The sequence below is a fragment of the Nyctereutes procyonoides genome, unplaced genomic scaffold, assembly GCF_905146905.1.
Source record: "Nyctereutes procyonoides isolate TBG_1078 unplaced genomic scaffold, NYPRO_anot_genome, whole genome shotgun sequence".
Taxonomy (NCBI): domain Eukaryota; kingdom Metazoa; phylum Chordata; class Mammalia; order Carnivora; family Canidae; genus Nyctereutes; species Nyctereutes procyonoides.
Genome location: NW_026575129.1, coordinates 5,617,536 through 5,632,693, shown reverse-complemented (window position 1 = coordinate 5,632,693; position 15,158 = coordinate 5,617,536). Strand labels below are relative to the sequence as shown.

The window sequence follows — 15,158 nt, the reverse complement described above, 5'->3', positions numbered from 1 at the left end:
CTTCTAAGACCAAAAATGAAAGGAGACTTTTCTTTTGAAGCATTTTTATTATACATCACCATCCAGATTTTGTTTCCAATGGCTAACTTTCTTCTCAGAAACTTCTTGCTAATATTGCTGCTGCCATTGCCATGCTTGACCCAGAAGTTAAGGGAAGTAACTGTCCTTTTAATGACTCAACTATGGATAGAAGCCATTCTATCCTTTAGCACATACAATTGGGATATTTAAATAAATTTTCCTGAAAGTAAATAAACAATGAGAAGAGCATGTAACTAGTAATTTATTTATATACTGTGGCTACACTCTGGAATTAATAGACTCATTGAATATTTCCTTGTCATCTTAGCACCTACTACACAGGAGGCCACACTAAGAGTTACCATGAGTAAAAAGTATACTGTGTGTTTCTGAACCACAAGAAATCCAGTAGGCTGGAGGGTGTAGCTGAGAGTAGGTAAAGATTACAGGAAATGTGTACAAGAAATACAGGTTAGGACTGAACTCTGAATGCCATCATAGAGCCATGCTGAGGAGTAGGTATTTGTTAGCCAGTGTGGTCATCATGGCTTCTAGGTGACACAAATAGGACTGAGTTTTAGAAGCCATAGTTCTGGAGGCAGCATGAAGAATAGATTGGGAGGCGGAAAGGTTAAGTCAGAGAGACCAATGAGGACAGTACATTAGTATCAGTAAACAAAAAGATTAGTGATATGAAGGAAAGTGCTACTCCAAGAGCTATTTCACAGGTAGAATCAAGAGACCTTGATAACTGCCTGGGTGCAGGAATTGAAATAACAAGAAGAGACATCACTGAACTCCCAGAGGTTCCTAGCCTGGACTGTTGTGTGGCAGGCGATGCCACAGAAGTGACTGAGGAAATATGGAGGCGATATGAAGAATGCAGTTGTGAGAAGAGAACATTGAGTTTACTTTTAGATATGTTGAACATGAGGCAGTGTCCAGATGGAAACAATCCAAGTGATGTTCAACATAGGAGTCATCTAGGAGCTTAGGAGAGATGACACAACCTTCAGGATTCCTAAATAGTTGCTGAACTAGTAGTGGCAGATGAGATTACCCATAAATATGTATTTATTAAAAAGAATGCTACAGCTAGAACTTGGAGAAAAACAACATTTAAAGAGTTAGCAAAAGAAAAGGAGCCAACAACAGAAATTGAAAAAGTGTAAATGAGAAAAGTTAGAGGAATAGTGCTGTCAGAAAGCCAAGCATAAAAACAGTTGATAGTGTCAAAATATATTAACATGAGGATGTTAAAATCAATCTTTTGGCCGTAATGGAAACTAAAGTAAGCTAATATGACATGCATGTTAAAACATTAAAATGTTTTTCTCCTTTGAATGTATGTAAGAGATATTGACAGAAGCCTATTGATATAATTTGTGTATACATATTTTAAGTGTATTTTCATTTCCATATATTGTTGTGTATTTGTATATTAGTACATCTCTCTATGGGACATAATATTTTGCGAACCGAAGTTTGCATTCAACTTTCTTATGTTGGGTTCACCTGTTGGGTTTTTTTTCCTTCAGGCTTTATGTAATTGTTCTTGGTCTGGAAATTTCAAACATCCTGGCTAAGTCTGTTCTTTAAAAACAGTTTTGGATTTACAAAATGTTTTATTTGAAAAAGTCTGTCGTACAGACATTGGGAAATTCATAAGGATATGTTAATATTTTAATTGCAACTATATATTAACCTTTTAACATGCCCCAATGATCTTACCTACTTATGTAGTTCTTAAAAAGACACAGACCAAAGTAATTATTAAGATAGAAGCAATAGTCCAAGAGTGGACCCTTCAGAGAATGAATTGCACAGGCCTATCCAGTCAGGAGTTATGTAGGGAAATCATTAACCTGCTCTCCTTTCTTTCCCCCCTCCTCTTTGGTTTTGTTTTTTTGTTTTGTGGTAGTCTGACCCTTGGTTATCATTACAGAACTATGGAGGTGCAATGAGACCCCCCCTGAATGCTTTAGGTGGCCCCGGAATGCCTGGAATGAACATGTAAGCAAAATGCTATGTTATCCTGTTTAGTGTTCTATTTTCTGTCTTCTTACAGTCCCACTAATTTGTAATACAATTTGAGCTTCTCAATTTCTGTGTAGTATAAGATGAAACTAGTGTAAATGAACTAAACATGGGCTGTAGTGTTTGCTTCATTTTTACAACAAACTGTTTTCTTCCTTCCACTGCAACCTTTAATTTTTTCCGTTTTCAGATGACAAATGCCAACTTTTAGCCACACTTTTATGTTTCCTTTATTTAATAAAAAATTAGTCTTTTATAAATAAGCACATAGTCTCCATATATAGTCTGTATAAAACTATAAAGAGATGCTGGCACCAAGATGGAGACTTAACTCCATAGAAGCAATTGCTACTAACTTCATTTTCACAGATATATATTAATCCCTGAAAGTTTTTCATTCTGAGTCTTTACTTTTGCTTTGTTGGGACCACTTTTAACCCAGCAAGAATTCTCTCTGGTAGTATCTTCTATATTAAAGAACTTGCCATAATACAGGGTGAATTTTTGTTTGAAAACTAAAATGGATATGCTTGGATAAGGAGCAAACTAACACTTTTTTGGTTGTTTTGGTTTGTTTTTTTTTACTGAAAAGGCCTTTGAAGCCCAAAGAGAGTCATTTCTAAATACCCAAAATAATACCGGCCATTAAGGAATTTTTATTTATTTTTCATTAGCTAACTTGCCCACAAAGTTCCACCTACACCAGGTGCTTGTTCGTGACTTTCATTAATTTACTAAAGGATCAATTCCATGTTGTGGCCTAAAGAAAGCTTACCAGAAATAATGAGACTGTTCCATATAAGGTTGTGGGTAGTTACCTCTAATATATTTTCCCATTTGTCCATGTTTTGGTTATTTACATATCAAATTAGATAACTCTGCTATCGCTTAATGGCATTGAAGATATAATGAGATAAGCTCTTTTGATATAGATAGGGATTTTTGTGAGTTTCTGAATCCATTTTCATGGAAAGTAATTTTGCCTAAAATAGAAAATAGGTTAATAAGTGGGTATGAGCCAGACTCAAAACTAACAGAACAAGGGGGAAAAAGTAGGTCAAATTTTCCTATCACATCTTTTCACTTTTAAGGTAAAAATGGGTAGACATGAAGTCTGACTTTTCTTAAATCCCTTAAAGGCTTAGCCTTTATTAATGGTTGTTACAAAAAGAAGTGATATTTTATGCTTATATCAAACGCTATAACTCTTACCAATAGGATTTAGATATATATAAAATTTATCTACCTGAGATTCTGACTTTAAAATGCAACAGCTTTCAGGGAATATAATTTTGAATACTGTGTATAGACATAGGAGGTATACACTTTGAATTATGATCAATCTAGATTTATCATTAAATATTAAGACTGTATCTAATCATTTTGTATATTACATTTCACTATAATTGGCCATGTGGTCAACTTTAGATCAACCTATTTTTATTAGTATAGAGAAAAAAGCTATTTTTATGTAACCATTAAGAGATTCAGCTGCTTAAAATTGTCTAGTTTCTTTCTCACATACACTTAAACAGATAAACATAAACATTTAATGGGTACATTAAATTCCCTAGATTATGAACACTAAAAATATAGCTCAAATTCTTAATATGATCATTTTGTTGATATTTGAATTTGGGTTTCTCATTTAAATATACCAAGATGCTTTAAAATATTTTTTATTACATAATATTGCACTGTTCATACAATTTCTGGTTTTTAAAGAACCTTTAAACCTTACAGATTCAGGTTTCCATTATTTGTTACTTGACTTTTACTTGTAGTCTTACATAATTTCCAGTTTTCTCTAAATTAGGATATTCTTAAGGAACAATGAAATTGTAAATATTTCCTTATTTACATTTGTAAAGATTTCCTTCTAACAAGGAAGTTCTGAAGTATGGAAGATCCAACCAGAGCAAATTATTGTGTTGATATTGGCCCCAACAAAGCGAGAGTGAATTTAAAGAGACATGAAAAAATAAAATGTATTTTGTTCATTGTACTCAATAGAGTAAACTTCATTGAAGTTCACTTCATAATTTAGTATCTTTAAGAGAAAGATACTACATCTTACTCTGTTATGGCAAATAAGTATTTCTAACTGGCATTTGTGCTTTCTTCACGTTTTTATGTTGGGTAACTTAAAAATTAAAGGAAAAAGCATTGGAATAGTGTTATTTTAACTATGACTTTAACAGTCTAAGATATTTGTGTTTTGGGATCAGGTGGAACTGCCAGAGAATCATATCTGGATGAGTTTTCTTTAGCTTGTCTCTTTTTCTTGTTTGCCATGAAAGTATAATGACAATTAAAAATAATATCCAACTGTGCTCACTAAAGTAATTAAATACTGTATTCTAACTGGCAAACTATTTGGAACAAAAGTTTGGTCATGTTAATAAAGAAATATTGGTTGCCTCCAGAGAAAATGCTTATTCTTATACAATTTTTACATTTCTGTGCTATAAACTCAGGATAAATTATATGTAGTGTCATCTAAAATTAAAACTATACTTTTAATGTTTCTCTGTTACTATATTTTTAATATCAGTTTCAGTAATTTAAAGTAGAATTTAAAACTATAACCAGGGATCCCTGGGTGGCGCAGCGGTTTGGCGCCTGCCTTTGGCCCAGGGCGCGATCCTGGAGACCCGGGATCAAATCCCACGTCGGGCTCCCGGTGCATGGAGCCTGCTTCTCCCTCTGCCTGTGTCTCTGCCCCTCTCTCTCTCTCTGTGACTAACATAAATAAATTTAAAAAAAATTAAAAAAAAAAAACTATAACCACAATGTAAATATTTTCAAATTCATTATAGATAATTTTTTAGAGAAACTATATTTCTAAATTAAATACATTTTTAGGGGTGCCTGAGTGGCTCAGTCAGTTAAGCATCCCACTCTTGAGTTCAACTCGGGTCATGATCTCAGGGTCATAAGAGTAAGCTCTGCATTGGGCTATGTGTTCAGTGGAGTCTGCTTGAGGTTCTCTTCCTCCCTCTCTCTGCCCCTTGCCTCCACTCCCTCCCTCTCTCTCAAATAAATGAATCTTTAAAAAAAAACAATAAATAAACTACATTTTTACAAATTTCCAAAGAATTTAGGATTTAGCATTACAATATTTCTAATTCAAATTTGTATATGTTGGTATTTAATAGAAACTAAGAGGACAAAGGATTTCAAAGGATCTAGATCTTCCTGTTTATCCTATAGAATGATAAAATTTGGGTAGTTATTATTTTGAAATAAAATGTATTACAAAAGAGAATTGTTCTCTATAGTAATCATAGTGCTTTGATTTCATCATATCTGTATACCCTTACCAAAAAATACATAGTTCTTTTAAATTCTGTTTTTCACTTTATTTTTAAATGAGGCTACCCTGATTCTACTTGAAACTATACCTATATAAAAATTTCCATTCAGGGGCACCTGGGTGGCTTAGTGGTTGAGCATCTGCCTTCAGCTCAGGTTGTGATCCCAGGGTCCTGGGATCAAGTCCCACATCAGGCTCTCCACAGGGAGCCGCTTCCTCCTCTGCCTATGTCTCTGCCTCTCTCTCCCTGTCTCTCACGAATTAATAAATAAAATCTTTAAAAAAATTTCCATTCAAAATAATGCCTGTGTTACAGTTTGTAGGTTACTTTCTTGATAATATTGATGGTACTCAAAAGAAGTGGGAATGACTGCACTTAAGGAATTGTTCTTTTTTTTTTTAAAGTTTGTTTTTTTCTTCAGATTTATTTATTTGTGTGAGAGAGAGATAGAACAAGAGAGAGCAAGAGGGGGAGAGGGAGAAAATCTCAAGTAGAGTCCCTACTAAGTGTGGGGACTGACTTGCGGCTAGATTCCACAACACTGAGATCATGACCTGAGCCAAAATCAAGAGTTAGGCGCCTCAATTGACTGAGCCATATAGGTGCCTCTGAACTTAGTAATTGTTTTAAAAGAACTGTTAACTAATATAACCCCCATTTTATTTAGCACTATTTGTGAAACTTAAAATGTTTTCAAACTCAATGGTAATATTGGAAGAAATTTAGCTTATCCATAAGAATTATTAATATTTAACCTATCATTAAAATGCAATTTAATATGAAATAGTGTGCTGAGACTAAATTAGTATCTATCAAATAATTGAAATGCATAAAAGGTATTGTTACTGATAACAAATGTAACATTTAACATTTAATTTAATGCTATTATTTAAGTAAAATATTTAGTTACTTAACATTTAATTCAGCATGTTAATCTAACATTAAATGATTTTTAAGTAGGTGAATTATTATATTTAATCTTATTCAAACAACGCTGTTTTAAACATAATACTTCAAGGGACACCTGGGTGGCTCAGCAGTTTAGCACCTGCCTTCATACCAGGGCATGATCCTGGGGTCCCGGGATCAAGTCCTACATCCGGCTCCCTGCATGGAGCCGCTTCTGCCTCTGCCTGTGTCTCTGCCTCTCTGTGTGTGTGTCTCTCACAAATAAATAAAAATAAAATCTTAAAATAGTAATAATACTTTAAAATTATATGAGATCATTGTCGACATAACGTCATTGTGCACAAATTTTTGCCATGATTTGGATATAGTATTTTTATGCTATTTTAAAATAAATATTTCCCAATCTCATTACTATATTTTATTTAGCATCAAACAAATGATGTGGATTAATATCAAACAAGTAAAATATTTCACTTGTCAATACATATCCTATGTTTTACCTCACTTTCTGTCCATGAGGACATTGATTGAATTGTATATGTAAAATCATCTTTCTAAAGTGTTCCAGTATTTAATTGTAAAAATCATCATCATTATCACCATCTTAAAGAGGCACCACTTTCCAGAGACAGTACAAGTGCCCCTAACCTTTTCCCTGTGCACAACACTTTGACTAACTCCTCTTTGGCATCTTATTTTCTTCTTTATTCCTCAAGCAGAATTGGAGAAAGTTGTATTTGGGCACCCTAACAGAGCCCAAAGACAGAATTTTCATGTACTTCCCTGCTATTTATATCCCTGGGGAATTCCAAAACAAAATGGAAAACAGTTCTTAATTGTCCAAGTAATATAGCTAACTTGGAGAGCTTCTATCTAACATGTAGAATTTCAAGTTTAAGGTCCCTAAAATAAGAATCCAGGGACTTTTTTTTTTTTAATTAAAAATTTCCACTTTCTACTGCAATTAGAGGGAAAAGGGAATTTTCAGTGACCCTAATTACAGAGGACTTGCTGACAGCGGTCTACTTTTTATCAAGCAGTATTTATTCAGGTATACTTAATACTAAAGCATGAGGACAAGAGACCTTTTTCACTTAATTAGACATTAATTTTGTTTTAAAATATTTATGTCCTTCTAAGCTATAGAATACAAAACATTATCCACCACCCTAAAATGAAGTAATTTACTGACATATGTTGACATAGATTACTTCCTGTTTTTCCCAGGATTTACTCTGGCCACTGTCTTAAACTATAATTATGAAAACAAGAAATGTGATTCCCTTGTTTAAAAGTAACTAAATTGTCAGTAGCACTGAAAGATAGATTGATATAAAATAACATACAAAGTCACAATATATATTCTGTGATATTCTATGTGTTTTTTTAAAAGGAGTCCACTTTAGTCACCTTTTCTGTATGTTTATTTATAGTTTAATAAGAGCAATCATTTTACATATATTGATATTTTAAAGTAATTTCATTTTAATTTTGAATGGGATACTGGTGGCACTTTTATTTATGTCATGGGATTATAGTTTATGTTTAATTTATAATTCATGCTTTTTGCATCATAAGTGTGTTTTCATAATGATTTAGATATATATACATATATTTACTTTTAAAGGTGACTATCACTTTTAGTGTTTATCACAATAATTGAACTTAAAACTAGACCTACCCAAAGTAGTTTGATTTGGGAAGAAAACTATTTTGTGGAGGAACCAAATCTTTTGATTTAAGAAGTAAGAAAGCTAGGGCGCCTGGGCGGCTCAGTCAGTTAAGCGTACAACTTGGTTTCAGCACAAGTCATGATCTCAGGGTTGTGAGATTGAGAGCCCTGCATCTGGCTCCACACTGAGGGCGGAGTCTGCTTGAGGTTCTCTCTCTCCCTCTCTCTCAGCCCCTCCCCAACTCATGTGCTCTCCCTCTCTCTCTCTTAAAAATAAGTAAGTAAATCTTTAGAAAAAAAGAACTAAAAAAGCTATGAAAATACAGAAAGTAATTTCAGTGTTGAACTAGAACTGCATGGTAACTGAACTGCAAATGTTATACTGCATGATTTGTTATTGCTTATTGTGAAACATTCAAAGCATAGGTTAAAATTTCATTTATCATATTGTCTTATAGGGGTCCAGGTGGTGGTAGACCTTGGCCAAATCCAACAAATGCCAATTCAGTGAGTATATGTATTTTAAAATTTTCTTTACACTTCGTAGCATTTAACAACAAAAATTTGTTGCTTTTGAAAGCCCTGCAATTGGTTATATTAACTTATTTTAAAAAGTAATCATTCAGGCAGCCCGGGTGGCTCAGCGGTTTAGTGCTGCCTTCAGCCCAGGGTGTGATCCTGGAGACCTGGGATAGAGTCCCACATCAGGCTCCCTGCATGGAGCCTGCTTCTCCCTCTGCCTGTGTCACTGCCTCTCTCTGTGTGTCTCTCATGAATAAATAAATAAAATTCTAAAAAAAATTTTAAAGTAATCATTCAAAAATATATTTTGCATATATTATTTTTAAATATGAATAATTTTTGTATGTGATTTTTTCACTTCATCATCTAATGTAAACATATATTCTATGTAGATTTACAGACTTCCAAAAATAAAACAAAATGTGATTTAAGTATACTGTAGTAGCCTATATTTATTGTAATATATATTTATCATAAAATGATTTGATCTTCTAAAATAAGTATAATAATCACTTTTGCTAGATAACCTCAATCTCCATCAGAGTTATTATGATTATATTTATTGTACTGTTAAACCTAGGTTTGCTCTCTTACTATGCCAGGAAGCGGGTACATATTTGTCCTGTGCCTGTTGGCTAAATTGACATTTTTACACATCTGTCTATGTATCTCTTTCCTCACATGTTTTGTGATAGTGGTTTGACTGCACAAATATTTTTCTCTCTTAATAATATCACAAATATATGCACAAGTTGAAAACTAAGCTTTCAGTCTTAAAATTAATATGATTTTAATTTAATAATCCTGGTGATGTTTTCCCTTCTTGACTTTGAAATCTGAGTTTCTTCAGGATGTGAGAGAGGTCTGCTGTGTAATTTTGTGTAGTGTGCACTGCACAAAGTTTCCTCACTCAAGGGAGTCAGTAGGGTATTAAAATATAGCTTGTGTTCTACTTAGAAAGTCTATGCGTATCTGCCCAGCAGGAATGCCTTTTACTAATATGCACAGAGGTAACTTCATTGATGGGCAGTGGCCTTAATGTTAAATAAACATGAAACTGATCCAATATTCAAGGTTAGTTTAAACTTCAAGAAAATTTAAGGCGAAGTATGTGTGGTGTAGGAGGAATCATCCTAAACTCATCACTATTCTGAGGCAGACCCACTTTCTTCTCAATTAAGTAAGCAATTCATATATTTAGAGAAAAAAACTATTTATCTTCCTGTCTCTTAGTTTCAACAGCTAATTGAAATAGCATTTGGGATGGAGAGAAGTGATGATCTTGCTTTCATTTGTGTCTTCAGTGTACTATTTTATCTCAACAAATCTTTCTAAAATACTGTTTTGCCAGATTATGTTATAATGTGAATATCTTTATCTTCTAAAATTCTTTTCTTTTGCTTTATACTTTTGAAGAAGTCACATTTCTATTTGCTTCTTGCTATATGCCTTTCAAATTCATTCACAATTTCACTTTAAAATGGCATCTGGCTAGCAGCTCGAGATAACAGTTCTTTCAACTCTCTATTAAAATATCCATAAAGATACAGGAAAAAAACAATTTTTTATAACACTGAAAACTGTGACAATCTTCCTATTGCCAGAATCTGGAAAGACTTTCTAGGATCTGCACTTCTGTTTAAACTGAATTATAAAAAGCACCATCGATAGTGCACCTTAACTATGTAAGCCTTCCCACCTAGAAATAAGATTCTTCTTCCTCACGGTCAGCTCTACCAGCTATCCCTCTAATGCCTGTTGCAGGCAGCCAAGTGCAGTTCACTCCCACCACTGTCTGCCTTCAGCAGTATCTCCTTTTGCACACTCACCTGGAGACTCTATCCCCCAAAAGCTGCCTAGGAAAGTGAGCAGGATTTGGTATTGAGAATGGTGCATTGTACCGAGCAGTTATATTATCCAGGTAAGAGGATTGGATAAAAGGCAGAAATGAGAAAGTTTTGCATTCTGGTGACCTTTAGTTTCTATGTACTCTACCTCTTCAGAATTTCATGGACCCGAGCACCGGGGATAGGAGAGTGTACTGTAACAAGTCAGCCACTCTGCATTGCTTTAGCCCCTGAGGAACACTAGGAATTAGGGTAGGAGGTGTGCATATGAGACCACCACGCAGTGGTCCTTGTGAGTGGCCATTTGACCAGCACACATGCAGTGAAGTAATAGAGTCGCAAACAATCCCTTGTGTTAATGTCTATCACATGTGGATCTCTCTCCCCCTCCCTCAAAGAAATGTGTGTAGGGAAAAAATGGGAAAGGCCACCAGCTTTCTCTTCAGAAAAAGAAAGGGGGTCATCATCCTGAGTTGAGAAAGGCAAAACAGTCCTCTGAAGAATGAATCATTTTGAGAACAAGAAAAAAAAAATCATAAAAAACCTGATGACTTTCTGGCAAAAACATAGGGCTTACATGAAACAAAGCAAAAAGTATTAAAGAGGGATTTTCCCCCCTAATTACTGTTGATTATATCCTAGTGACAATTCATCTGTACTGTTTTGATTTCCAAATTCCTAAGACTTCTTGTCCATGTTTTTTAATTACAAACACTTTTTATTTTGTATCAGTACAGTAAGTCTCTGGCTCTTTAGGCCCCCATATTAAAGTAGTTGTTTGTTTTGTTTTTGCTGTTTCCAAATATGTTTCACATACTGGTCTTTATTCTTTTAAATCTTTACATCAAAATAACTTCAGATTTATAGTAGAGTTGCAAGAGTAGCTCAAAGAATTCCCAGGTGCCCTTCACCCAGATTCCCAGGTGTTAAAGTAATACCACATTTGCTTTATGATTTCTTCTCTCTGCATATACCTATTTTATCCTGAACCACTTGAGCTGTATTTAAGTTGCTGACATGATGATCCTTTACCCCCAAATATGTCAGTATCTATTTCCTAAAAGGAAATACATTATCTTTCATTACTACAATAAAAATCAAAATTAGAAAATAAACGTTGATGAAATGCTATTTTCTAATCTGCAGACCTCACTCAGATTTCACCAGTTGTCCTTGCAATGTCCCTGGTAACAAAAGAAAATCCCAGTTCACTTGTCACATTTATCCATTGTGTCTTTTGGTCTTTAATCTAGGACAGCTTCTCAACTTTTTTTTTTTTTTTGTCTTTCTTAACCTTGCAGGTTTGTTAAATGCAAATCAGTTATTTTGTAGAATTTGCTATAATTTGTTTTTTCTCTGATGTTTCCTCATGATTAGATTCAGGTAATACATATTTGGTAGGGATGCCACAGAAGTAGAATGTCGTGATTTTCTCAATGCACTATTTTAGGAAGTGTGTGATGGTGATTTGTCCTGTTGCTTGTGGAGTTAACTCTGATCCCTTAGTTAACGGTGGTGCTTATCAGGTTTCTCTACTGTAAAGTTGCTGTTTTTCCTCTTGTAATTATTAACTTGTGGAAACCTACACTGAAATGACTGTAAATATCCTCTTCTTCCTTATAATTTCGTCTGCTAGTATCCATTGATGACTCTTGCCCAAATCGTCTTTTGCTATGTTGGTTGCCAAATGGCTGATTTCTAATTCTGTCTTTCCTTCTCCGTTTTTCGGTTGAATCTCTACTATAACAAAGAGTTTTTCTTTTTTCTCCACCCATTCATTCATGTATATCAGATGTACTTATGGACTCTTATTTCATTCAATAGGTTTTTGATGCTAAAATCATTCCAGATTTAGCCAGTAGGAACCCCTTCAAGCTGGATCATTTGTCCTTTTGACGTGTTCCATTATTCTTTGAACACTTGAGGCTCATCTAATATTTTCCCAGTGCTAGTCCTGACACAGCCATGTCTTTAAGAAGCCATGGTTGCTTTTAGTGAAGAGTCATATTTAGAACCCATCAGAGTGATATGACTTCTAGAGCCTCTCAACCGATGTAACTAGGATATAGATGTATGTTCATGCACATAACCATACACATCTATATCTTTCTGTATCTACTATATGTATTAAAACCATGAGTATATACCGGTGCTTCAGTTTCAGTCCAACACAGGGTTTATTTTAGACTTTCTACTTTCCACTTCTCTAAAAGCAAAAAGTCTGCCTAACATTATGTACATTATTTATTTATTTGCTTCATCTTTATCAGTCCACAGTTGTGTCATGTAAAAGTATTTTAATCAGTAAAAAATTTTGGCACCCTTTTACATGGAACATAGAAGAAACATTTTTAAGGATAAATTCATATTTATAGTTCAGAATAGAAGAATGATTTCTACTTTTAACTTCCTTCAACCTGAGCATTACAATATTGGCCTTAGATTCTTATTTGAAAATTTATTTACAAATCCACCAATGATTGTTCCTTTTTTTATATCTTTCAAAGGAACTGTGAACTTGGATTTACTTTTATGGTACATTCTAATCATTAAGTAGCAAGCACTTTTATTGAAAGTATCTCAGTTGTCTTTGTCTAGAGATAATTGATTACAGGGTATAGACAAACAACCAGACTCGTATTGAGAGAATATCACTGGATTATGTATCTGAAAAGTCCAGATATAAATTAGTTTTGGGGTGTATTTGATTCCAAGGGTCCAGATAATGTCATCAGGACCTGGTCTCTATCATTTACCTTTGTTTTCCTTGACAATAAGGCTGTGTGGAAGTCCAGATTTATATCCTCAGAGATCTCATTTCAGCACAAAGCTTTATCACTTAAACATAGAAATTGGGAATAACTAACTGAATTAGATTTGTTTAGCTTGAGTCATACGCTCATTCGTGAATTATGACCTGAGGTTACAAGCTCTTCAGTCTGGTCAGGGTCACACAGGCCCACTCCCCAAGCCCCACTCAAACCACATGGAAAAATAAGAGGTATGGTTCACCAAAGAAAATTCAAGGAATTGTTAGCAGAAGAGGGGTTAAGTAAAAGCTACAAATATCCAATATAGCATTGTATTTATCAACTCACTAATATGACAGTAAAAACAAAGAAGAAATCCCTTTAAGAAAAAAAAATGACAGTCTATCATAGTGATTAAGCCCAAGGGAAATACAAATAGCTGTACAAGTATATCCTCATTTTTTTTTAAAGTACTAAAAAGTAATAGAATATTTTCAACTTTACACTGGCATAGCTAATGTCTTGTCATTGCCCTCTTGGGGAGGTTTCTAGTAAGCCAGTGCTTCTAAGGTAGTTTTAAACTTCACAGTTGAAGAAAGCTACTTAACAAAAATGCTACTAACCATTGAAAAAAAAAAATTCCAGCTACTCTACTCTTCCCTGCTTCAGTATTACTGTCATACTGTCATGGACATTAGGAGTCAGAATATTTCAGAATATTTAATTTATTGGTCACATCTCTTGAATTATCTGTCTAGCTTACCCAGACAGTATATATAGCCCTTAATTTTCTCATCTGACAAAGAATTCTTCTAATTCCATGATTCTGATCTTTTAGCTCCTTGATCTTGCTTATCTTCTATATCTGCAATTTCATCTTTCAGCTCATGTTAATGGATATTTTGTATGGCGTCTGGAGAGGGGCAGGAGGAGATTAATTACTTTGGGAGAATTTGGACACTAGAGGTGGAAAAAAGCTTGGACAAGAATAAAAGAAGAAATGCAGGAGATGCTTGGAGAAAAATTATTAGCTAGGGGAACCGATTGTCTGGGAAGGCATAGAAGGCAACAAAGCTGGCAGCCCGGGTGGCTCAGTGGTTTAGCACCACCTTCAGCCCAGGGTGTGATCCTGGAGACCTGGGATTGAGTCCCACGTCGGGCACCCTGCATGGACCCTGCTTCTCCCTCTGTCTGTGTCTCTGCCTCTCTCTGTGTCTCTCATGAATAAATAAATAAAATCTTAAAAAAAAAAAAAGCTGTAAAGGGGAAATGAAGGCCATGAGGTGGTCAGGGCTTTTGAATAGAGAAATCTGAATTGTGTCATCTGTGTGGAAGAGAGCTATATTTTAGCCATATATAAAATTGATGTAATAGGGAAATGAAGTTAGGAGATTATAGCAATGGCTTTATAAAATGTTATCAGAACCTGAGGTAGAGTGGTAATCAAAGGAATGATGGGGATGCATTTCACATATAGAATCAAAAACATTTGCTGACCTTACATTTGGGGATAAAGAGAAAAGAAAAAGGAGAGGGTGATATCATGTCTTTGAATCCAGGTATAGAGAGAATAATAATAACACAAACTCAGCTAGAAATATAAAAGAAAAGGTTTAGAGGGTAGTGAGCTTTGTTTTGGAATGTTAAATCTTTCGCTTGATCTACTAGAATATTAGATCATTTTCCAGCATAAAATGGAAATGTAGTCAGTTGAAGTTTTATCCCTAGTCCTAATCTCTAATAAGTTCTTGATGTATATTTCTAAATATCTGTTGTTTAGATCTACCTCAATGTCTATCAGTGCCTTCAAATTCAACATGTTGGATATTTCCCCAGACTTGTCCCCTTTCCTGAATTCCCTACGTATAAATTAGTAGCACCATTATTCACCCACTCACCAAGCTGGAAACCTAGGAATTGCCTTAATTTTGGCCTTCTCTTGTCCACCACACCTAATTTGTCACCATGCCCTGCCGAGGACGTTTGTGAAAAGTCTTTTAAATCTTCTTACTCCAATTTACCTTGATCAGCACTGCCTAGAACACTATCACCTCTTGCCTCAACCTTTTGCAATAGACTCCTA

General features: G+C 34.5%; 1 protein-coding gene across 2 annotated transcripts in view; it reads left to right on the top strand.

The window, feature by feature from the left end:
- SSBP2 (single stranded DNA binding protein 2) overlaps nt 1–15,158 on the top strand; it is a 283,441-nt gene that overhangs the window by 238,702 nt on the left and 29,581 nt on the right. For both annotated transcript variants that reach the window (XM_055342209.1, XM_055342208.1), the window contains 2 exons: nt 1,967–2,034; nt 8,415–8,463. In XM_055342209.1, the coding sequence (XP_055198184.1) occupies nt 1,967–2,034; nt 8,415–8,463 (117 nt within the window). The remainder of the gene's footprint in view (nt 1–1,966; nt 2,035–8,414; nt 8,464–15,158) is intronic.